The 24,924-nt window shown below is 36.2% G+C and overlaps 1 protein-coding gene and 1 pseudogene across 2 annotated transcripts; one reads left to right on the forward strand and one right to left on the reverse strand.

Moving 5' to 3' along the window:
- Positions 1–11,714: 11,714 nt before the first annotated feature.
- Positions 11,715–16,519, forward strand: LOC143531294 (endoglucanase 6-like; annotated as a pseudogene). Its single transcript, XR_013134998.1, has 9 exons — positions 11,715–11,986; positions 12,122–12,334; positions 12,590–12,790; positions 13,875–13,964; positions 14,075–14,239; positions 14,567–14,851; positions 14,937–15,285; positions 15,362–15,433; positions 15,908–16,519. The product of XR_013134998.1 is annotated as an endoglucanase 6-like (transcript).
- Positions 16,520–18,298: 1,779 nt separating this feature from the next.
- LOC143531293 (long chain acyl-CoA synthetase 4-like) lies at positions 18,299–23,795 on the reverse strand. The gene is made up of 19 exons (XM_077026620.1): positions 23,594–23,795; positions 22,839–22,902; positions 22,652–22,741; positions 22,452–22,508; positions 21,650–21,698; positions 21,460–21,536; positions 21,234–21,273; positions 21,069–21,163; positions 20,817–20,981; positions 20,637–20,747; positions 20,474–20,561; positions 20,340–20,406; positions 20,186–20,261; positions 19,969–20,086; positions 19,641–19,886; positions 19,413–19,552; positions 18,806–18,988; positions 18,591–18,710; positions 18,299–18,521 (listed from the first exon to the last, which is right to left on the reverse strand). Exons 1-19 carry the CDS (start codon positions 23,746–23,748, stop codon positions 18,480–18,482), a joined length of 1,983 nt encoding a protein of 660 aa, XP_076882735.1. The 5' UTR covers positions 23,749–23,795; the 3' UTR covers positions 18,299–18,479.
- Between the last annotated feature and the right edge of the window lie 1,129 nt (positions 23,796–24,924).

Consider the following 24,924-nt stretch of genomic DNA (forward strand, 5'->3'; position numbering starts at 1 on the left):
GATGATCATACCATTTGGGGAATTTATAGCCGAAGGTAGGTTTCCAAGAAGGTATAGCCGGCTGAATAGTATTCCTGTTCTACCAACTGTAGCCTACGCACGTGCCATGCTGGTAGTTGGTGGGTAGGCAGCGGCTGACAGTGACCAGGCCTGCTGTGTACTATTCCTTTTCCACCAACTGCAGGCTATGCACGTGGTATGACAGGAGTTGGTGAGTAGGCAGCGGCTAATAGTGACATACAGTACAAGAGCATGCTGCTCGCCATACTGTTGTCAATGAGCTGTCGTATCTCTGGTCAGATCTTTTGCCCATACCTCGTCAGGTACAGTACAAAAGATCCTCCAGTATCGTACGGACTGGCTCATTTGGGCGGGAGTATTCCCCCTCCCGCCTTTGTGCGGGATTGTTCCCGGCTTTGCTCATTCCTTCAGGTGACTACTGAATTATTTTGAGAGCTAAGTGCCTTGTGCGTGTAGCCTTGCTGCGCGGGTGGCCTTCCCTGATGGCTTGTATCCGCAGCTGCGGGAACAGGCGGAGTACTTCACCATTGGGAGGCATTTCCTGCGGGAACAGCTTGCGTACTGCGCGTAAGGACGTCACGTCTCTAAGCATGGTGGGTCCTGCGGATCCAGTTGGTTTCTGCGTAGACGTCTCTCTTCAAGGTGAGTCATGCGGGTCCAACTGGGCTCTGTTGGGACCTACCTCTTCAAGATTAGAAAACAATTTTATTATAAACCATTGGGGGCACTCTCGGTGCACCATTAGGTTTGCTCGGGTAGTTCAGTAATACCCCCACTGTCATTGACGAATGACGGTAGAGATCCAGAGGTATTAAAATACCTCACACGTTTTTGTCATATTTTTCTCACGGCCCATTATTCCATCAGCATGTGCCCCAGATTCATCTGGGTATGAAAGCAAATCAAAGGAAAAACGTTATGTGGCATGATATGGAGCTCGGGTACTGCTGCAAGTGTCCCTAGTGCCCTTATAAACATCTGATAGCACATAAAACTTATATGATAAGGACAACATTTAGCGTCAAAAAACGTTTCTTTTTTCAACAAATATGATTGCGAATATAATGTTTTCATAAAACTATTTTCAATCAAACGTTTAGCTCAAACTTACATATCATAGTAAAATGATATTTCAAACCGTAAAACATGTTGTAAATAGGTGTATGTTTTCGATTAAGGCTCTAACCTATATGTATAAACGTATACACATGCAACGCATTTGAAACTTCGGGATGTCACTTTTTAAGATATTGTTGGTTTTGAAAGCTTTTGCACATGCCATAGTATCTATTAACGATTAAACATATGATACGACATCAAAGGTATGTTTGCTTGGATATCTTATCAGTTTCCTTCAATATAAGATGCATCTTCTTGTTGTTTTTCTTTTTAAAGGCCAATTTATCGACAAAAACATTCTTGACAAATTGCTAGAGGCACGAAGGAAACGACGTTTGGTAAGGCATTTTTTTGTTTACAATATAAATATAAGATTTTATTAAACACATAAATTATTATACATATAAATTGTGAAATACCCAAAAATTTCTATAGAAGTAAGAAGTGGGAATCTTGTTAATAAATATTCATATTATTCGTACAATGACAAATATTATGTGTAGTCTTGTCACTTCCTTAGGATGGATCGTACCTACCTTTCGAGATTAATGAAATTAAACTAATTAATTAATTACCTAATTTTAATGACCATTGTTAACAATTAAAAATTGATGATGTTTAGTTAGGTCTGCAAACGAGTCGAGCCCGAGCTTTACATTACTCAGGCATAGGCTCAATAAGTTTCAACTTGTTCGAGTTTTATATCGAGTCAGTCTCAAGAACATAGTTGGCGAGCGACTCGACTCGTTTGCACCCTGTGTTTAGTAAAGAGTAATATGAATCTAAATAAGTCGGGTGGGGTGCACGCTTATTTAATCTTATTATGATATATAATCCCATTGACACTTATGGGCGAAACTCCTAGGTCATGGGAGTTCCAAGGGAGCAACGCTCAATTGGCAAGGGTCTGAAGGCAGCGTCCCTGGTAGCAGGATTCAAGGGCGACAACCCCTGGCAGTGTCCAAGCGGCAGCGCCCCTGGCTAGTGTCGAGCTTTATTAAAAAAAGTATTAGAATCATTACAAAGTTTAATAAAACCAATAGGAACGTATTTTCAGCTTTATGATAACGGCAAAGCAGTTATCATTGTCCTTGTATCAAACTCTAATATAACGTTATTTTTATCATACGATAATACTTCTGGTTCATCATAACATACACAAATTTATACTTGATTCTTGCTCTCAAATCTGAGATTCATCCGGTCAAAATATTCGGAAACACAAATAATTTTGATCTAATAGTGTTTACACGACTCTCAGATATCCAAAGATAACCATTTACAGAAATCCCCCAACATATACTAGGGGATTAAACAGTCATCTGCCAATTTTCATTTTTCGTTGTTTAATAGTCACTCGTATCAATAGGATTATGCATTCATATAGTTCTTTTAATTCCTCTAGTTCCACTGGGACCCTTTTCCATCAACGGTTTCACATAGCATTGTTGCCAAATTCCGTGTCACGTTCTTTGACTAGACACGATTTTAAACTTTCCAATGAAGTAAGAATTGTTTTATATATAAGAGTAACACAATTTCATTTCATGGTAGAAACATAGATATTACATCAGCATAGCAGGTAGGCTATGTTGATATACCGCCACCCCTTTCTGAATTGCAAACCCTAACCTGCTAAAGATATACCCCTGCCCCTTTGGAGTCGACACATTGCTATGCACAACCCGTTGGACCCTGGTTAGGAAACGGATAGCTTCCGGTGCCAAAGAGCCAAATGTATCAAAAGCCAGAAAGACAAAAAAATGTTGGTTCTCTTCCAATTCAAAAAGAAGTTGGAAAGTGTCGCATAGTGGAACCTTGTCAACCCAACTACGAGCCAAAACCGATTCATGTTTCCACAACCTACTTCACCCCTGGATGGATAAATTATTACGATTAGGGAACCATGGTTTCTTAGTATGATATAAAGCCTAAATGATGTTATATCAAAGTAGAGTTATATTTTCTAAAGTAGACCTAAAGACTTGACCATTGTTTAAGCACAACCATAAAAATTATAATATTGTCTAAATTTATTAAAAAAAATGACTTTTACATGATTTTCTTAAATAGCATAACTCTTCTCCACTTACCAATTTTTTGTGTGCGAGTGCTCAAATATTCAAAAGTTAATCCCAAACGCATTGAAATACGGGGAAATTGTTGTCGTTTTGGAGACAATTGCTTTTTCTTGACAATGGACTTATTTAAGCTATTTTTTTAATTCAAAGTTGTATGACATTTGCACAACAAGTAAAGTGTATGATTATAATAGCTCATGGCTTCATGTGTATTTTGCAAGTGTAAAAAAGCATATATATTCAACTTTATATTTGACAACTAGTAAGTTATAACTTTATAACAAATATCATATAGTCTCCCTCTTGTATTCTACTATAAATATATTCCGTAGAAAATTATACGTCTTTTCCCGCTCTTTCTCCTCTTAACTTTTTACTGTTAATGTTGATGATTCTCAAGATAACACTATATAGATAATATGAGAACCATGAAACATTTTCAGATCTAAATAATCCAATGGTGATCTTATACAAATAAAAAAAGCATTGTTTGTCTTATTATGTTATCGTATATATATCAAATTATTTCAACACCTCTTCCAAATTGTAGGGGTGAGCATGAACCAAGTTTTGACCATTAAACCCATGAGACCCGTCAAACTCGAACCAATCATAGCTGCATAGGAAACAATATGGTCGATTCTCAGGTCCCACAAATACCAAAAAACAAGGCCAGTGTCTACATGAATGGCCTAGGAACTGCACATATCGGTTCCCATATTAACAAAATGGTAGTAGGACCCAAACCAACTATTAACAATAAGGTCGGTTTCCAAGTATAATCTTTACCATCAACCAGGTTGAGGTCCAAGTCGATTTTGCTCATGTTGGTGTAAAATAAGAAAGTAGAAATGAGAAAAACATAGGGTTGGTGACTTGGTGAGGGCCATGTGGATGGAGACCCGACAAACGGTCGCCGTGGCAGAACCGGTGGTAAATAAACCGGCAATTGCGGAGGTGTGGGCGATTCTGACTTTACAAAATAAGATGGTGTTCAGATGGAAACTTTATTATTATTATTATTATTATTATTATTATTATTATTATTTTAACATAAGTTTTAATTAAAAGTGTAGAAAGAATCAGGTAATCCGAAAAAAAATTTATAAATAGGAAATACTAATGAGGTGTAATGGTTTATAGGAGAGATAATTTTTTTTTGGGTTTCTAGGTGTTCCGCCATTTCAAATGGCGGAACCGATCATGGTAGCATAACCTGTCAGAAGTTGTCTAGTGACATGGACCTTAATTTGGTGTTCCGCCATTTCAAATGGTGGAAGCCAAATAAAAACCATTTGTTCCGCCATTTCAAATGGTGGAACACAATTTTCACCCTTTCTAGGCTACCCCTATTTATGTTTATCACTTCCGCCATTTGAAATGGCGTGAGGGAATAGTGTAAATCCTGACACATCTGACGAGGGGTGTTGACCAACATTATTCATTTCCGCCATTTGAAATGGCGGATATGAACAGTACCAACAATTATGACACATGACATGACTTTTTGCCATCTTTTTGACCACATATTCGCTTCCGCCATTTGAAATGGCGGAAGTGAATAATGTTACCATGACATCTTTTTGTCTGAATGTTTTTTGACCATACATTTTACTTACCCTCACTATTCAATCTTGCCATTTCAAATGGCATAAGTGAATAGTATAATATAATAAAAAAATATCATAGGTTTTAAAAAAGTATATTTTAAATAGCTAATTTATTTTTTTCATTTTCTCTACATATATAATATTTTTTGAAAATGACAAATAGGTGTTTTATTGTTAACGGGTTTTATCTCATCGCACTCTCGTGTCTTCGGGCGAGTCTTTACGGTCGAACCATACTTATAATTTGTTTAGTAACCATACCTATAATTTGTTTAGTAACCATACCTATAATTGAAATACTTTATAATAAAAATACCATATAATATAGAATTTTTATGACACTTTTGACAAGACCGTCCTGGTTTTTACGACACTATTCACTCATGTTATTTCAAAATTATGTATTATGGTATTTTTATTATAAAGTATTTCAATTATAGGTATAGTTACTAAACAAATTATAGGTATGGTTTGACCGTAAAGACTCGCCCGAAGACGCGAGAGTGCGATGAGATAAAACCTGTTAACAATAAAACGCCTATTTGTCATTTTCAAAAAATATTATATATGTAGAGAAAATGAAAAAATTAATTAGCTGTTTAAAATATACTTTTTTTAAACCTATGATATTTTTTATTATATTCTACTGTTCATTATGCCATTTGAAATGGCAAGAGTGAATAGTAAGGGTAACTAAAATGTGTGGTCAAAAAACATGTAGACAAAAAGATGTCATAATAACATTGTTCACTTCCGCCATTTGAAATGGCGGAAGTGAATATGTGGTCAAAAAGGTGGCAGAAAGTTATGTCATGTGTCTTAATTGTCGGTACTGTTCACATCCGCCATTTCAAATGGCAGAAGTGATAAAAATAAATAGAGGTAGCCTAGAAGGGGTGAAAATTGTGTTCCGTCATTTGAAATGGCGGAACATGTGGTTTTTATTTGGCTTCCGCCATTTGAAATAGCGGAACACCAAATTAACGTCCATGTCACCAGACAACTTCTGATAGGTTATGCTACCATGGTCTGTTCCGCCATTTCTTCCGCCATTTGAAATGGCGGAACACCTAGAAACCCAAAAAAAATTTCTCTCCTATAAACCATTACACCCCATTAGACCATGTGTAGTCATAAAGCTCCACTAACAGGGGTTATGCGCCACGTGGCGCCCAGTCAGAGTTATGGTTTTGTACAAAAACAGGTTGTAGTCATAACTCTCCACTACCAGGGGTTATGCGCCACGTGGCGTCCAGTCATTATTAATTTTATTTGTTTTTTTAAATAATAAATCATTTAAATAAATTAACATAAAATTAAAAATTACATTAAACTTCCAAATAAAAAATACATTAAACTAAATTAAAAAAAATACATCAAATTAAAATAAAAAAACATAAATAATACTAATAAAACTAAAACTCATTTATATTTTTCTAAAATTTTCGCTCGTCGATTGGCTTTCAGAGATTGGACTATCGGGTCATTTTTGGATAGCTCGTTTGATAAAATCTCGATGTCTTTGTCCATCTCATTCCTTCAAAGTAGGTCGACGGCGTCCAAATTTACTTGAAGTCGTTGGGTTCCAAGTTGGTGTAAATCTTGGAGTCGAGAGTTCATTAATTGGAATTGGCTTTCCAATTCGGGATTCGAACCCGTTGCCGACGACGAACCGGTTATGGATTTTGGTTGCCTTGACGGGCATATTGGCCGAAACCGAGAATATTTTGGTTGTTGTTTGGAAACATGATGGTAGAAATATTAGTGTAAAAGATATAAATTGGTATAGAAGTGGAAGGAGTGTGTTAAAAAAATGAGTTTGGTTTGTTTATATAGTATAAATATAATTAATATAATTTAATTTTTTTTTTAAATTCCCAACGGCTCCAACGGCTATTTTTTTTGATTTATGTGCCAACCCCACGTTTTGTATACAACGCAGCAAAAAACAAGCTTCACATAACGCAGGGGGGCGGCGTACCCCCGCGTTTTCGTCACATAACGTAGTGGCAACGTTGCCACTACGGATGGTCTTAGTATTTCCTATTTATAAAAATTTTTCAAGCTAATGCGCATTGTCACACTTTATATTTATTATTATTCAATTTTCTTGGGGAAACCGTTGATTGGCGGTTATTAAAGTATTTGATCTTGGTCTACTTTTTTGACCGTTTTCGTTACTTCCGAAAGTCGATATTCTACTTCTCTACTTGCACGAAAATTTATGCAAAAGTTATTTTTTATTTATTTAATATATTGGTACTAAGTAGTGAGTCACATTTTACTACTTTATTTTAGGTTAACCGGATGTTAAGAAATGAGAAATTACTACTTTGTTCAAATTCCGAAATTGATTATATAATTTTGGAAATAGTTTAAATAGCAAGTTGTGATTTTCGTCCATGTAATTTGTCAAAATCTGCGATTTTAGTTCAATAGTTTTAAATTTGCAATTTTCGTTCCTGTGGTTTCAATTTACTCGCTGTTAAACCCGAATCCACTAACATCGTTTAGTCTGGTCGTTAAACTCATCAATGTGTCTCTCACGTGAAGGGCAGTTTTGTTCTTTTTCTCCCAAAATAAACCCCAAACCTAATTCGCAAGTACCATCACGTGTGGGGCTAGGTTGTATTTGGGGAGAAAAGGGACAAAAGTGCCCCTCACGTGAGGGTAGGGGTGCAAACGAGCCGAGCCGAGCCCGAGTAGGCTCGAGCTCGGCTCGTTTAACTTACACAGAGCTCGAGCTCGAGCTCGGCTCGTTTCGAGCTCTATTTTCAAAGCTCGAGCTCGGCTCGTGAATGGATTTTGAAGCTCGAGCTCGGCTCGGGCTCGGCTCGTTTACTATTTATCAATTATTTTTTTATATAATTATAATTATTTTATATAATTATAATTTAATGTATAAAAGAATATATATTATTTAGTTATTTTTGTTTATTTTTTCATAACATTATATCAATTAATTAATAATTATTAAAAATATATTTTAAAAAATATATATAATTGGCAGGCTCGTTTAGGCTCGCGAGCCGGCTCGAGCTCGATAAGTAAAGCTCGGGCTCGGGCTCGTTTATTAAACGAGCTTAGTTTTAGGCTTGAGCTCGGGCTCAGGCTCGATAAAGCTCGGCTCGAACGAGCTTTTTAACGAGCCGATCTCGAGTAGCTCGCGAGCAGCTCGGCTCATTTGCACCCCTACGTGAGGGGCACGTTGATGGGTTTAACGATCAAACTTAACGGCGTTAGTGAAATCGGATTTAATTGCAAGTAAAATGAAACCATAAGGATGAAAATTGCAAATTTAAAACTATTGAACTAAATCTGTAAATTTAGACAAACCATAAGGACGAAAACTACAGTTTACTCTAGTTTAAAACATACTGAACTCTATAAAAAGTTTATTTATATATTAAATGGAACCAATTTTAAGTATAAGTTATGAAGATTTCATAACTTATTTATATATTGTGTTGCCAGTTAAAACAGAGAAGTAGATGGTTAAAATGGTGCTATCATGAACGTACCCTTATTGTTTCATACGATAATCACTTCTACTTTTAGTTAGATGCATAAATGACAAACTACTTTGCCCATGCTTTCCTTAATACTATTAACATACTTTAAAAGTGTAAGATTTTACTAATGAGTTTTAAACTTCTTTACAAATTTAAAGTTAAAGTTGGTTAACAATACCTTTCATAAAGATAAAAATACTTTTGTCAGACTATGTATTTCAAGCAAAAAAAAAATGTATTTCAAGCAAAAATGCAAAATATTGAAACTATTATTTAGAGGGAAGGAAGAAGTTTTTGGTAAAGCTGTTAGGTTTATATATAGAAAGTTTTGAAATAATGAAATATCATAATATTTTGTTATTTATTAAACAAGAGTCAACATCCTTGTACTCCTTATATATTAATTCAAAACATATTTACAAATTTAAAGTTACAATTTATAACAATTATATTGCTAATTTTTTTTTATTATTAAACAAAAAGATATAAAGTTATAAACTATAAACCTCCAAGATAAGAATATGGAGCTAGAAGACAAAAATCCACTTGTTGTATTCCAATTTTAATAATTTGTTTATAATTTAAATAATGTTAATTACGTTTGAGAGCGGAATATTTATATGAGACCACGTTATGAATCATAAAAGGGAAAATTCCCAAAATAGCCCAATTATAGTTAGTGTTTTCAAGTTTATCCCTCATAATTCAAGTTTCTAATTTTATTCCTTTGGTATCTCGTCGCCGACGACATGATAACGAACACTGACGACATGATAGCAAACACCGACGATGCGTTACCGAAACAAATATGATAACAACACGTGACCGGAATCTGTGTTGACGATGCGTTATGTTGCTAACGTAGGGTAGCGGCGATGCGTTATCACTAACGCATCGTGGAACCCTTGTGTTGTCATAACAAGGTAGCAACAACATAACGCATCGCCGCTACCCTACGTTAGCAACATAAAGCATCGTCAACCCTATGTTATACGTGATGCGTTATGTTGCTAACGTAACGTAGGGTAGCAGCGATGCGTTATGTTGCTAACGTAGGGTAGCAGCGATGCATTATCCACTAACGCATCGTCGACGACCTATTCCGGCCAGATTCCGGCCACGTGTCGTTATCCTATTTATTTCAGTAACGCATCGTCGGTGTTCGCTGTCATGTCGTCAGCGACGAGATAACAAAGGGACAAAATTGAAAACTTGAATTATTAGAGATAATCTTGAAAATACATTCTTTAAATGGGCTATTATAGGAATTTTCCCATCATAAAAGCAATTAAGCAAACATATATGTTCAAACTTCAAACTAGTCAAATTGTAGGGAATGAAAGACGTTCTTGAGAGTGTGTGAGACATTAATTGCGACGTTTTATTATTCTTTTTTTCTGATAACTTTAATACCAACGTATATATGTGCCAATTAGTTCGGATGATTATATAATCAGTTATTACTCATGTACAATAAATAAATAAATTTTACTTTGTATATTTTTAGTTAAAATATAGAGCAAAATAACTATCTCTTGGATGAATGCAGCGGTGTTCCATACCATAAATTTGCCTGTATTCAAAGTCTTAGAATGACTTTAAATATTAATAAAATCATTAAATGAAGAGGTAGGTCCTAGCAGAGCCCAGTTGGACCCGCAAGATTCACCTCAAAGAGGGACGTTTGCGCAGTTGAACCCGTAAGACTCACCTTCAACAGGGACGTCCGAGCAAAGGCTAAACTCGCAAGACTCCTTGAAGAGAGACGTCTGCGCAGAAACCAACTGGATCCGCAGGACCCACCATGCTCAGAGACGTGACGTCCTTACGCGCAGTACGCAAGCTGTTCCCGCAGGAAAAGCCTCCCAATGGTCGACGTACTCCGCCTGTTCCCGCAGCAACGGATACTAGCCATCAGGGAAGGCTACCCGCGCAGCAAGGCTACACGCACAAGGCACTTAACTCTTAAATAATTCAGTAATGTCACCTGAAGAAGGAGTGAGCAAGCCGGGAACACTCCCGCACAAAGCCGGGAACACTCCCGCAGAAAGCCGGGAAAACTCCCGCCCAAATGAGCCAGTCCATACGATACTGGAGGATCTTTTATACTGTACCTGACGAGGTATGGACAAAAGATCTGACCAAAGATACGACAGCTCACTGACAACAGTATGACGAGCAGCACGCTCTTGTACTGTATGTCACTATCAGCCGCTGCCTACTCACCAACCTGTCGGAGGACGTGCATAGCCTGCAGTTGGTGGAACAGGAATAGTACACAGCCGGCCTGGTCACTATCAGCCGCTGCCTACCCACCAACCACCAGCATGGCATGTGCGTAGCCCACAGTTGGCAGAACAGGAATACTATTCAGCCGGCTGTACCTTCTTGGAAACCTACATTCGGCTATAAATACTCCAACACCTTGGAATGGTATGGACACATTATCTTATCTTATCACATCTTATCTTCTCTAGCAATCTCTTAATATACACTTATATTCAAGAGCAATCTAGTCTGATTCTCACGCCGGAGGGTGGTCACAAGGAGGTACCCCCCCTTCTCAGTGACGAGCTCACGGTGTCTGTTTTGCAGGTTGTAAGAAGAACCATCTTTACCGGACCTAACCCCTCGTGGGAAACATCTATTTAACCCCCAGATTATCCGTAATCTGCCCGGGGTCGATTAGTGTTTCTTCATTAAATGAAAAACTTAACTAAATAACTACAAAATAGTTTGTGTGCAATAGTAAAATATCTTAACTTTTGAATGTAAATTTCCTGTAATCACATCACCTAGAAATATGTTTACAACAGTTTAACATTTTAAGTGTGAGTAGTAAACGACACAGATTTGACGGAAATAGGATATCATTTGTATCCTATTATGTTGTAGACTCATAGTCTTTTCTTCGGCGTTATATATAACAAGCTAACGAGCATTCATCATATGTTACCAGACATCTTCAATAAACTATAATCATCAATATTGAAGAATCTTAAGCTCGCTCGCGCCAAAGGGTGTCAATAGATTAGGTTACTACTATATTGGTTAATTCTACTAACATTGTAACCTTGTTGAAGCATAATCTTTGCAATGCATATATCCATGTGTTAAAACTTATAAAAAAATGATAATAAAAACCACCGATCTTTCTGAGTAAATAAACCCCAACAAAGTCACATGCTTTGCTCTCTTTTGTACACCTGTTCATACTTACAAAAACATCAAATTTTTTCCATAATTCGGTCACATAATAATATTAATAAATAAAAATACATTTATTAATCCAAACTTTAGTCATCTTCCCTTACTTCTCCTCCATATATACTAACCATTTCTTCCACCTTCTTCCCAACTCTCCATCTCTCTCATCACTTTCTTTCTTTCTTTCTCTAAAACTTAATTAACTCTAGTTAGTTAATTATACCAACATTGTCATTTGATGGGTAAATTAATGGGCATTGCTCTGTTTGTGCTTTGTGGATTTGTACCATTGGCTTTAGCAGGTGCACATGACTACGGTGCGGCTTTAAGCAAAAGCATTTTGTTCTTTGAGGCTCAAAGATCCGGTTATCTCCCGGGTAACCAGAGAGTCAAATGGAGAGGTGATTCGGGGCTCCATGATGGAAAAGTCAGCGGGGTAAGTTTGACTTTTATTTTTATTTGGTCAACGCTGGTCAAAGTTTAAGTTAGGAACTTAGGATATGAATTTCCTAAGTGGGTCCGGTTTTAAAAACATTGGTTTTTAAATTATTCGAATTTTGAAATTTTGAAGGTGGATTTGGTCGGAGGGTACTATGATGCAGGGGACAACGTTAAATTTGGGCTTCCAATGGCATTTACGGTTACGATGATGTCGTGGAGTATTATTGAATACGGGAGTCAAATGGGTGCGAGTGGCGAGCTTGGTCATGCTATGGATGCGGTGAAATGGGGTACTGATTATCTCATTAAAGCTCACCCGCAACCTCATGTTCTATATGGCGAGGTACACTTTAATTAGGTGTTACTTTTATTTATATGTTACACGTAAAAACAAATACTATATGCTAAATAAAAATATAAAAAAACATTATTTGTCTACGTCTGTGGTGGGTCCTGTATAACAGGGCCCACGCATTAACTTCACATTAAACGGACTTTTAGTGATGATTATTTATCATCTGTTAGTGTTAATGGTGATTGATGTTGATGTAACTAATGTTTTTAGTGATGTAATTGATTAATTGCCGTTTTACCATAGGTGGGAGATGGTAACACTGACCACTTTTGTTGGCAAAGGCCAGAGGACATGACAACTTCTCGATCGGCCTACCGAATTGACTAAAATAACCCTGGTTCTGACCTCGCCGGTGAAACCGCAGCAGCTATGGCAGCCGCCTCGATCGTGTTCCACCGCTCTAACCCGGCTTATTCGAAAAAGCTTCTCACACATGCCTATCAGGTTCGGTCATTTAGTTAGTCTCTTTCACCATTCTCTTTTCAGTCCATTATTAATATTGTTATTACTAAAAGTAAATTGTTTTTTTCTTTACATAATTGTGTGAGGCGTAAGTTAGTAAAAGGTAGGCGTATGTTAGCAAAAGCGGTTAGTGTGAAAGCAGTTACAGTTATGAACTTTATTGTCTGGCGAGTAGTTGGCGGTTTAACACTTTAACTTAGCATAGTTAACCAGGTTGCTACTTTTTACATGGGATGGTCACTGTCCCCACTCTCTTCACTTTAGACTACTTTCCAGAGCTACATTTTATATATTCAGACCAGCAAACTACTTTTAATGCAGAGTCTGCAGATTATTTGGATTATTTCCCTGAACCTAGAAATTTTAGTTCTGCCAAAAAAAGTATTACTTTTGTTAAATGGGTTATGTTCATGGGTTGACAAGTCTAATCTGACATGAACCTGAACACTGATTCAGTGAACACGGCCCTAACCCGAAACTCATATCAGACACTTAAAGGCAAGCCTTAAACGCATAATTATCGGTTTACGCGAATACACGCCGTTTGACCCGAAAGTGTTGTTAATGTTTTTTTTTTCACATATTATACTTTTAGTTTACATTTTCCAATAAAATATATAAAATTATATTTTTAATATAAAATCTTATATAACTTTTCTTTTTAGTTAAAAAGATTGATATAAAATATAAAAATACCCAACACATTTAGTTAAAACAAATTTACGGGTTCGACTCAAAATAGACCCGGACCATTTATATCAAACAGGTTGGTGTCATGTCTACTAAGTTTAGAATAGTGTTCGAATTTATTAGCTTGTATAGTTGTATCAAAATTATTCGTTGAACATGTTGGGTGGTCAACATAATATTAATGTTCAACACGTACCATGTGGTCGCACCGTACAGATTTACCGACCACCGTCGAAGTGAACACATCAAAGAATCTAAAATGTAAATTAATATTGTCGGTGGGAGTTCTGTATCACACCCCAGCTCACCAGTCTCCATTCCATTTCCTATTTTACCCCTATCAAGTTACACTAATTACAACTCTTTTCCTCCTCAGCTATTCGACTTTGCGGACAAATACAGGGGCAAATACGACAGTAGTATCAGTGTGGCCCAGAAGTACTACCGTTCTGTCAGTGGATACGCTGTATGTGATCATAATCTCCCCCCAACCACAAATTTTATGTTTCTAAGACACCTTTGTGAAATTACATATTTACCCTTCTAATGTTTTTTTTTTGTTTTTGAAATGGGCAGGATGAATTGTTATGGGCAGCTGCTTGGTTGTATAAGGCTACAAACAATCAATATTACTTGGATTATCTTGGCAAAAATGGGGACGCCCTCGGTGGGACCGGGTGGGCCATGACGGAGTTCGGTTGGGACGTTAAGTATGCCGGGGTCCAGACCCTTGTAGCTAAGGTATTGGTTATCCTAAACCTTAAACCATAATGTATATACAATACAGCCTTATGCTAAAAAAAGATCAACTCGTGGGAGGTAAAAACGTCAAAAATTTTATTTTCTTTTGTTAATAAAAATACTTGTTGCCATTTTCGAAATCCTAACACACCATTGCGAAAAAATCTTGACACATAGTTATACACTCAAAATTAAAACATAAAATGTTCGCTTTTATGGTGTTATTATATGAAAAAAAACTAGCGACGCATATATGTGCGTGTGTAAATATTCATTTTTATATATAAAAGAGCTAATTTATTAATGGTTTTGTATTTTTTTGTATAGTTTTTAATGGGAGGGAAAGCCAACAACCATGCTTCAGTATTTGGAAAGTACCAAGAAAAGGCAGAATTCTTCATGTGTTCATGCTTAGGCAAGAGTACCCAAAATGTTCAAAAGACTCCTGGTGGTCTAATTTACAAGCAAAGATGGAACAACTTGCAATTTGTCACAAGTGCATCTTTCCTTCTAACAGTCTACGCTGACTACTTAACGTATGCCCGAAAAAACCTACATTGTGCTTCGGGCAGCGTTGCCCCGTCACAGCTACTCGCATTCGCCAAGTCACAAGTAAACAAAACTTCCTTTTTATACATTTTTTTTAAGTTATAAATATTATTAAAAAATGTGTCTAAAAGTTGTTTTCTTTTCTTAGGTGGATTACATTCTTGGAGACAATCCAAGGGCAACAAGTTACATGGTTGGATACGGAAACAACTACCCGAAACAAGTTCACCATAGAGGTTCATCTATTGTGTCGGTTAAGGTTGACCCGTCGTTTGTTAGTTGTAGAGGTGGTTATGCAACATGGTTCAGTAGAAAAGCGAGTGACCCGAATCTTTTGACTGGTGCTATCGTTGGTGGACCCGATGCTTATGACAATTTTGCTGACCATAGAGACAATTATGAGCAGACTGAGCCTGCTACTTATAACAATGCCCCGCTTCTTGGTATATTGGCCCGGTTACATGGTGGTCATAGTGGTTACAACCAACTGCTTCCTGGTATGTTTCAGTTTGTGTACATTCGATGTTTTTGTATAGGTTTCTTTTTATTAAATTTGTTTGATATTGTCTGCAGTTGAAATTCCTGTTGCTAAGCCTGTTGCTGTTCAACCACATCCTAATCCAGTTAAAGAAACTCCAGTTGCAGGTAAATGTTAATCTTTTTATATCAAAGTTTTAATCTTTTTTTACTAAGTTAATAATATGGAAAAATAAAACTTGCCCAGATTAAAGAATTGTTTTATTCTTGAAAATCTGTTAAAAGGTGCAATCTTTTTTAAGAAATATTATTCAAGATTCTGTCTTTATTTTCTTTGAATAATTTGGGATAAAGTACTGATCTTTTCTTTAACACTTTATGAGTAAAATGAAAAATTAAGCTTGTCCCAATTAAAGATTGTTGCATTCTTGAAAATGTGATAAAATTTGCAATTTTTTTATGGAATTATTCAAGTTCATGCCTTTACTTACTTTGAATAATTTGAGATAATAAAATATTGATCTTTTCTCACTAATTTGTGAATAAAAGTTATAATCACTTTAAAAGATTGTTGCATATTTATATAAAACTATGCTTTATTTTAAAAAAATTCTGATTCAAGATTGTTGTTACTTTGTTTAGCTCCCATTGCAATAGAACAAAAGACAACAACTTCATGGGTAGCAAATGGGAAAACATACTACAGATACTCAGCCATAGTGACCAACAAATCTGGGAAGACAATCAAGAAACTTAACCTATCAGTCTCTAAACTCTACGGTCCTCTATGGGGTCTAACCAAGAGCCCGAGCGGTTCATACGGGTTCCCAACATGGGTTAGTTCATTGGCAGCTGGCAAAAGCATGGAGTTTGTGTACATCCATTCTGCTTCACCTGCTGAAGTCTCAATCTCAAGTTACACATTGGCGTAAGTTAAGATCAAGAATGCAGTCATCGCATAAATATAAGAAAATCTGAAAATGATGGTTTTAGCTGCGAGTTTTGGTGTATTTAATGTTTTTAAAGTTGTGTTTGGAAGACCGAAGAAAGTAGTGAAGAGAGGGTTTAAAAGAAGAGCTCTCCTCCTCTTTCTCATTATCTTTGATTAGCTTTAGAGTAGATTTGTTTTTCACTTCAAGTCAGCTTTTTGAAGTTGTTTTCGGTTGTTTTGGTGTGTGATTTGGTGTAAATTTGGCAACACCTTGAGTTTCAATATGAATGTAGATTGTGCAACACATTCGTGTTCTTTGTCGACTTGTTTTTGCTTCGGTAACATAAGTGTCGCGTCTTTTCCGAATAACATGACCATCTACCTACAAAACAATATAAAACAGTTGGACAAAAATCAAATCAGAACATACCACTCTGGCTAGCTATTCACTTTTCCGAATAACATGACCATCCTGTAATAATCCCACGGCTAGCTTGAAATCAGCTCTTTGTAAACGAGATGAACCCGAGTCACAGTAACCTCGCTGGTCAGTTGGCTCGCTTGTTAATTAAATCCTATATTTTGATATATATAAAGCATAACTCAAATTTAAAAAATTATATAGTTTATAAACTCTACAGTCTATGTGTATGTTAAAAAATAAATATTATCTTTTGTTTTTATATATGTGCATATAACGTATAAAGAATTAAAAAATAAAATCAATATAATAGAGCTGGTTCAAGATTTTACAAGTTGAAATCAACCTTCAAACTTCGGCTTGTTAAGATCAGCGAGCCAAGCTAAGTTGCTTAACTTTGAGCCCCAACCAGTTCAAAGCTGTTCAGCTCATTTACAGTAGGCATGTTCAAAACGGTTTGGGACTAGGAACCGAAACCGGTTCCTATATTCAAAACCCCCTTTTAAACCGGTTCCAGGCTCGAACCGGTTAGGGAACCGAACCGGTTCTCCCACCCTCGGACCCCTAACCTATCTAACCGGTTCTTACCGGTTCCTAACCCGGTTCCTGTACCGTAACCGGTTCCAACCGGTTACAGTGTAAAGCTTCTTGAATCACAAACTTCGCCATACGATCTTGAACTCGATCAATTTGGTATGTAAATATTCCGCCTTCACTATCCATTTGCGTTTGTTGCGAATCGACGTTCTTTTTCAACGCCTTGCAATACGGTTTTTCGATGTGTTTCTTCAAATTTGAATTCGAAAGTGGGTTTAAATAAATCCCACAAAACTTGCACCGAGCCTTCAATGAATGGTCATCACTCAATTCAACCAAATCCCAATTGCACCAAATCTCTTGATTACGATTATGAGGTACAATACGAACGAAACTTGGTTCGGCGTTGGAACCTTGACCAACCGATGATTGTGAGGCAACCATAACAACAAATATGAATATAGAAGAGAAAACAAGAGATTAGAGAACTCAAAACGTTGTAATAGCGTTTTTTTGTATTTTTTTGCGTTCGGGTTTGCGTTTTGAGTGTTGTGATGAACCCATGACACCAAATACCTATTTATACTAGTAGTGGGGTGCTTGGGGGAGCCAAAAAACGGCTATTTTTGACCCCAACGGTCAAAAAACGATTTCCAACGGCTATATTCGATCCAACGGCTAGAACCGGTTCCGGATGGTTCGGTTCCAGAACCGGTTCCGGTTCGGTTCCGGTTCCTACCCGCCCCCAGTCAGAAATGCAAGAACCGGTCACGGATCATCGGGTTGAATCAGATAGGGTCCGGTTCCTACAAAAAACGGGTAGGAACCGGTTCGGGTCCACCGGTTCGGTTCCAGGAACCGGTTTCGTTGAACATCTCTAATTTACAGTCCCAAATACTACCACCTTCAAAAGTTAAGGCCATTTGAAGCCAGCACGAAAACTTGAATAACTGTTTAGTTTGGCGCCAAAAAGGTAAAGTTTTTAAATGGGAATGATAAAAAATGATTTAAATATTTGAAAGTATATGAAAACACAATCTTTTGCTTTAGTCTTTTGCTTTTTAGAAAAGCCACAGAGACTCGTTTCTCAAATAAATTACAAAAATAAATAAGTTTATGATACATCTACTATTACACATATTAAAATCAAATAAACATAATATTATCAGACGACATTGTGATGCATCATAAATTATCTTGAAACATAACACAGCTGTACAGTAGTATAACAATGAAACTTATGGTTCAAAACAAATCCAGAGTTGCTAAAAAGTGATATAAAAACATTAATCAAGCACAGCAGAAACCCATCTTTATGCAGTAGTTCACTTTTTGTTAATAGTCTTGTACATGTTATCAATTACATCCTGCAAAAGGAATATAATAAAAAACAAATGTAAAATGTGATTGTAGTAAAAATGAAAACAAACATATACCTGGTAATATTTGAGCATCTGAGGCCTCTTCTTCTTGAATGTTGGAGTCAAAAGGTCACGTTCCATGTCAAAAGGTACAGGGTCAAGGTGGACTGCTTTCACGAATTCAAAACCTTTTAACTGCAACACGGTTAAATTTAGTTAAAGATACTTTGAAAAGGATATACAAATACATTAAAGCATTACAAATAAATAATAATTATAATAATAATGACCTTTTTCTCTTTTCCAATTTTGGCGAGCTCACCCAATATGTATTCTTTAATCTTGGGATTTTCACACAGGGACTCAAAATCCCCCGAAATATTATGTGTTGCAGCATAACGTTCGACCGCTTGCTTATTGGGGTTCACAACAGCAACAAGACATGACTCAAAGCTGTTCCCATATATCCATACCTGAAATATATAAATGTTCCTCTGTGTCAGTTATAAAAACCAGCTCAACTTGATCCATAAGCCATATAGACCATTTGGAGAACGTTCAAAAACCCGACGTGACCCATATTGACCATAAGACCTGTTCCAAAACCCAACCTTTTCCATATTGACCATCTCACTCATTTCAAAACCCAACTTGACCCATAACCCATATTGACCATTAACCCAATTCAAAACCAAACCTGACCCATAACCCATTCCAAAACAATAGAAGCTCATTTGACCGAATCCAAAACCCAAGTTGACCCATACATTCAAACATTTGATCCATTCCAAAACCAAAAGTCTATTTGACTCAATCACCCAGGTTGGCACAAAACCCACTTTAACCATTTGACCCAATCTAAAACGTAAAGCCCATTTAAACCACTAGTCAACGTACCGCATCAATGTCGGAAACAAGTCCGTAAACATTCTCAAGATTTTCAACGGCCACATATTCTCCTTGAGAAAGCTTAAAAATATTTTTCTTCCTGTCAATGATTTTCATGCTTCCATCTGGTTGCCACTCACCAATATCACCTGCAAGTAATATATAAATAAAAAAAAAATATTTACGCACTAAAAACATAACATTTAATGATTAAAAAATCTTCAAAGGCGAACGAACCTGTATGAAACCAACCATCAACTAAAACTTCTTTTGTAAGATCCTCACGCTTGTAGTACCCCGAAAACAGAACATCACCTCTAATACATATTTCTCCCTGTGGTTTGCTTGAAAGGGCATCATAATTCATCTCGGGAACCGACTCTAAACGAGCATCCAAATTTGGTACTGGTGGGCCCACTGTGCCCAACATATCTATCTCGTTTGGCAACGAGACAAACGTTCCAGCACATGTTTCAGTCAATCCTACACAGGCACATAGTAATAGCATAAATAGTACTATACTAATTAACTATAAAAACAATAATAAAAAATCTAAGGGAGATACCGTATCCTTGGAGGACGTGTGAACATGCAACCACTTTAAGGTAAGCTTCTACGTGTGGAGCTAATGGAGCAGCTCCAGAAAGAATAATGCGTACGTTACCTCCGAGCCCCTGTTTAACCTGCTCAAATTACATAAGTATAAATATTAAAAAAACTATTATGCTATAAGGTATAAGCCAAGAAAATAAATGGAAGCTACTTTAAGTTGATGCACTCACCTTACTAAAAACAATCTTGTCACTTAGTGGAGATGCCTCTGAATGTTTAAACCCACTCTTCATGTTCTTTAACTTGCTGCACAAGTTTAACAAGCAAAACCCATATCAACAATAATTAAAAGAACTTGCAACTGCAAATAATATAGATACTCACTATGAATACGCTAGATTAAATAAGTTACGTTTGAGAAAACCACCGGCAGCAATTTTCTGTTGTAAACCTAACAAAAACAGAAACAGTTATTTACAATAAAAAGGATTCAATGAAATAAATAAATAAATATATACCTGAATAAATTCTATCCAAGACTCGAGGAACAGCACAGAAAATAGTAGGCTTCAGCTCCCCAATGTCTTCAATAAGCAATTTAACATCCTGTGTGTATAATAATCCAAATTATAACACAACAGAAATATACGTTATTCCAAAATATTATGATAATTGTCTTACCCCACGCCAAAATCCTATAGAGGCTCCATGATTAATAAAACATTCTTCGATCACCCGATCAAATATATGAGCCAGTGGTAGAAACGAGAGATAGACATCGTTTGTATCCAACTGCAATATATCATTTCATATTAGTAAACTTTCTTCCTTCTTTCTTATAAACAAAAGGATGGGACCTACTGATTCATTTGCAGTTCCTAGAAGACAGCGTACACCAGCTATAAGTGTTACGATGCTGTTATTGGAAATCAAAACACCTTTTGGGTCACCAGTTGTTCCACTAGTGTACATTATTGTACAAATGTCACTCTTTTTCTTCAATGGTAGGTCATAGTTTTTATCACCCTGCAAGTTGAAATAAGACACCAAACTGTAAATTGACTAAAGTCATATTAATAAAAATAGTAGAAAATTATAATAGTAAGAGCATACCAATGACAAAAACTCATCCCATGAATGTGTTGCCACACCAAAATTTTGAAACTGTTCTTTTTGTTCAGGAGTAACTTTCCCAAAGCTCACAATTGCTAAAAAAAGTAATATGTTTAGTATCTTTAAAATAGAAATAAATGAGATTAAACATTATGAGTAACTTACTTTTAAGATACTCTCCAGCTGCGGGAAATGTTTTCAACATCTGCACGACAGACAGAAAATAATTAAATCAACTGCAATCTTTCTAAGGAATATTTTTTTCCCATGTAACTACACCAACAACAGTTGTAATTTAATTATATAAAACCATATAAAGCCTGAAACAGATTTATGATGCATCATTTTTTAACCGAATTAAATGATGTAAAATGAACATTGACTAATTTACCTCAGGGATCTTTTTCTCTTCTATAAAAGCAATTGTAACCTCAGCATGGCAAATAATGAATTCTACGGCACCGGCACCTACATGTACAAAGAACATGATAAAGTTCAAATATAAATGGTTAGGTAACACAAAAGAATAAAGTGTTAAAACATCTTAAAAACCAATTCAAGGAATAACATTAAGTACTTACCTAGGGTATCGTATAAAGGCACACAGTACAACCCATGAGCATTACATGCCTACATTAAAATCATTATATTAGAAGTTAGAACACTATCAAGACCTTAAAATCCTTGAGACAGGGTTCTTAGTTTCTTTAATTTTTATTTTTTCGTTAAACTTTATTTCGCTGATTATTGATGATCAAGATGGGCTAGCTTTTTTCCATAATTGGTTATCAGTGTTATGAAAATAATTTCAACTTAATTCACTAATGGTGAAATATTTATTTAGGTTTTACCGTTATGGATGCACCAAGAGTTTGCACAAAAGATCATCATCATCATCATCATCGTACTCAGTATATCCCACCAATAGCAATGCTATGGTAGGGTCTAAGGAGGGTAAGATGTAGACAGCCTTACCTCTATCCCATAGGGATAGAGAGGCTGCTTCCGATGAGACCCCCGGCTCGATAGTTGTTTTGCATCAAGCCTTGGACATAAGGCACATAGCACTCAATCATCGGGACACCGGCTGATTGGTGCATGTGCCCTTGTCTTTCGGCTATCAACGCCACCACATGATGCCTGATTAACCTTCCGCCACTTTTAACATTATTTTCATGAGATTAGTAAAATAATGTCAAAATTAGTGCAAAGATCAACAATAAGATGTTCTTGTTTACAAGCTTTTGATGAAGATGGTTATTTTGGCTTTTGATGAACAAGCACAATGATGAAGATGAATATAGAAGTAAAACATATTGTGCCATCTTATTAACAGCTTAAAAATCAGTAACAAGAAACAACCAAAAACAAACAGTAAAGTACCTCCATGCTCATAACCCATTCGGCACAATTGGCACCATATATCCCACACCGTCCTCCCTACATCATCAAAATTAAAGTAAATTGTAATGTTATCAAAAACGCTGACAATAAGGTAAAGCGAATAGTCTTGAAGAATGTTTAAATTATAAATAAAAAGATTGACAAAGCGAAGTAATAATTATCATTAAAATGTAACTCACTGGCTCGACACCACATGCACGGATAGCATTTCCAACTTGTATCACCTTGTCGTATACTTGCTTGTAAGTCAACCATACATACGGGCCATGCTACAAAGTCAACAAATACACATAAACATAGTCAAGACAGAGTAAAACAAAGAAAACGTAAAGAGTTAAGTCTTGTTCATAGCAAGCACCAGTATACCTTTCCATTCACAAGTTCACGAGTACCAAGCATTCGATTATCAGGATATTTGTCCACCGACAAGCTGTATCATAACCAAACAAACATTTTAAAAGATATAAAAAAACAAAAAACTCCAATACTAAAAATAGAAATTATCCAGATCAATATCAGATCGCATAGAATTGTCCAAAAACAAGATGATATCATCATCATTCATCATCCATCATTCATATTTCATCATCACCTTAGAGAATCTTACATCTTGTCATCTTTATCATGCAACTGTTTTCAAAGTAACAGAATTTTTTCCTTTATACTTATCTATAAAACAAAGTTTAACCTAGAGATTAGTGACACTCTAACTCAACTTTTAACTTTTAACTTTAATGGCATACTTTTATATCATCCAAAAACAAAATCCAATTGGTTAAACATATAACCATTAACCGCCACACGCACACACACATCACTAATCATAACTACAAAGCATCAACTAACAGGAATCAAAATCAAACAAAAACACAATAATAATAACACACAAACACTTACTAACCACCAGTCAACCCTAATTACACAAAATCATCCACACAAATGCTCTGAAAACCTAATCACAATCCAAGTCCAAGCAAAGCAAAATCTGGTCAAACTTAGGTCAAAAACATAATAAATGTCCTAATTACACAATATCCGGTCAAATCTGGTCAACGAAACTCGGAATCGAAATCGAAATGACAAGGCAATGAGTTTCAGATCTAAAAAAACAGAAAGCTCACCGAAAAACGTCCCAGCAGGAATCCAAACCGTCGATCGGAGGCGGAAAACCGTCCTTAGCGAAGACACTGCGGTAAACCGGTCCCATGGACGGCCGGCCGTCTTTCGCCTCGATCGCCGGTTCAACTTCCACGATGAACTTCTTCGATGAAGTCATTTTCCGATCTCTATCTCTCTGTGTAACTGAATATATATGTTTACAAGCGTGTGTTATTATTATTAGTAGTTTAAGTGTGAATTAATATTATTATTAATAATAATAATAATAAGTGTAATATGAAGGAGATGGTTATAATGAGGGCGGTATGGTTGGTGGCGATGGGTAGCAGAAGAAGAAGAAGAAGAAGAAGAAGAAGATGGTGGACAGATTCCGATTTATAAGTGTAACGCTGGCCTAACCCTTTGACCTGAATTGAGAATTATATAGGCCTCTTGTTTTATTTACGTTTACCTTTTATTATTATTATTATTATTATTATTATTATTATTATTATTATTCATAAATTTATTTGAATTTTATATGTAACTTTATTTATACATACAGAGAGATGTCATTTTTTATGTTTGGTTATCTAACTTTATTTACATGTGGAAGTACACTACTGGTGGAAGACAATCCATTTATGTCGGCGATAGCAAAAAGTATGGGTGGGGGGGGGGGGGGGGGGGGGGTGTGGGATGGTTTATGCGTTAAAATTTAACCGTTTTTACTTTCTAGAATTTTAAAACCGTCTGATTTTGGTTTTTTCGATTTTTGTTTTAGTTTCAGTTTTTATCATTTGAGCCTTGATTTTTTTTAATGATAATAAAGCCCAGTTACATGTGGTAACCCAATGGTTAAAGACAACCTCTTTATGTCCGCGGTCGCAGTCAGAGTTGGGTAACCCAAACCTACCATCTCCTGTTCAGGGAAACCCCACTGCACATATACGTTTTAAATTTTTTAGTTTTTTTGAAAAAATAACTAATGAATTATTAAGTTATTTTCAAACTAAAATCTTCATTTTCTCTTAAATGCAGTTGAGCTAAAGCTCATTGGTACATTGAGGAGGCTACTAGTGTCTTGTGATGCAAAGGCGCGTTCTTTTCTAAAGGCTACTTGAATTATAACGGGTCAATGAGCACCCGGTTATCTTCATTTCCGGGTATCGAAGACCATCTTCAGGAGAAAATCCACAATAGTTGAGAAAATCATCTAGTCTGAAATTCTTATTTTGCCAGAGGTATACTTGAATCTAAAACCTCTCATTTTTTAATCGAAGTATTTGGATGAATCGTCTTAAATTCTCGACCACATATATTGTGGATCACATGTCAAAGAGAGATGTGGGTA

The sequence above is a fragment of the Bidens hawaiensis genome, unplaced genomic scaffold (assembly GCF_021521415.1).
Source record: "Bidens hawaiensis isolate Kalapana, Puna unplaced genomic scaffold, B.hawaiensis_p1.1 tig00009139_1, whole genome shotgun sequence".
NCBI lineage: Eukaryota > Viridiplantae > Streptophyta > Magnoliopsida > Asterales > Asteraceae > Bidens > Bidens hawaiensis.

Bases quoted from the DNA above. Each gene is read 5' to 3' on its own strand.
- LOC143531293 (XM_077026620.1), bottom strand. From the start codon at position 23,748: ATGACTTCATCGAAGAAGTTCATCGTGGAAGTTGAACCGGCGATCGAG. The intron at 22,509-22,651 runs GTGAGTTACATT...TTGATGATGTAG, and splicing joins GTGCATGTGGTGTCGAGCCA to GGAGGACGGTGTGGGATATA. The intron at 20,562-20,636 runs GTAAGACAATTA...TTATACACACAG, and splicing joins CTATAGGATTTTGGCGTGGG to GATGTTAAATTGCTTATTGA.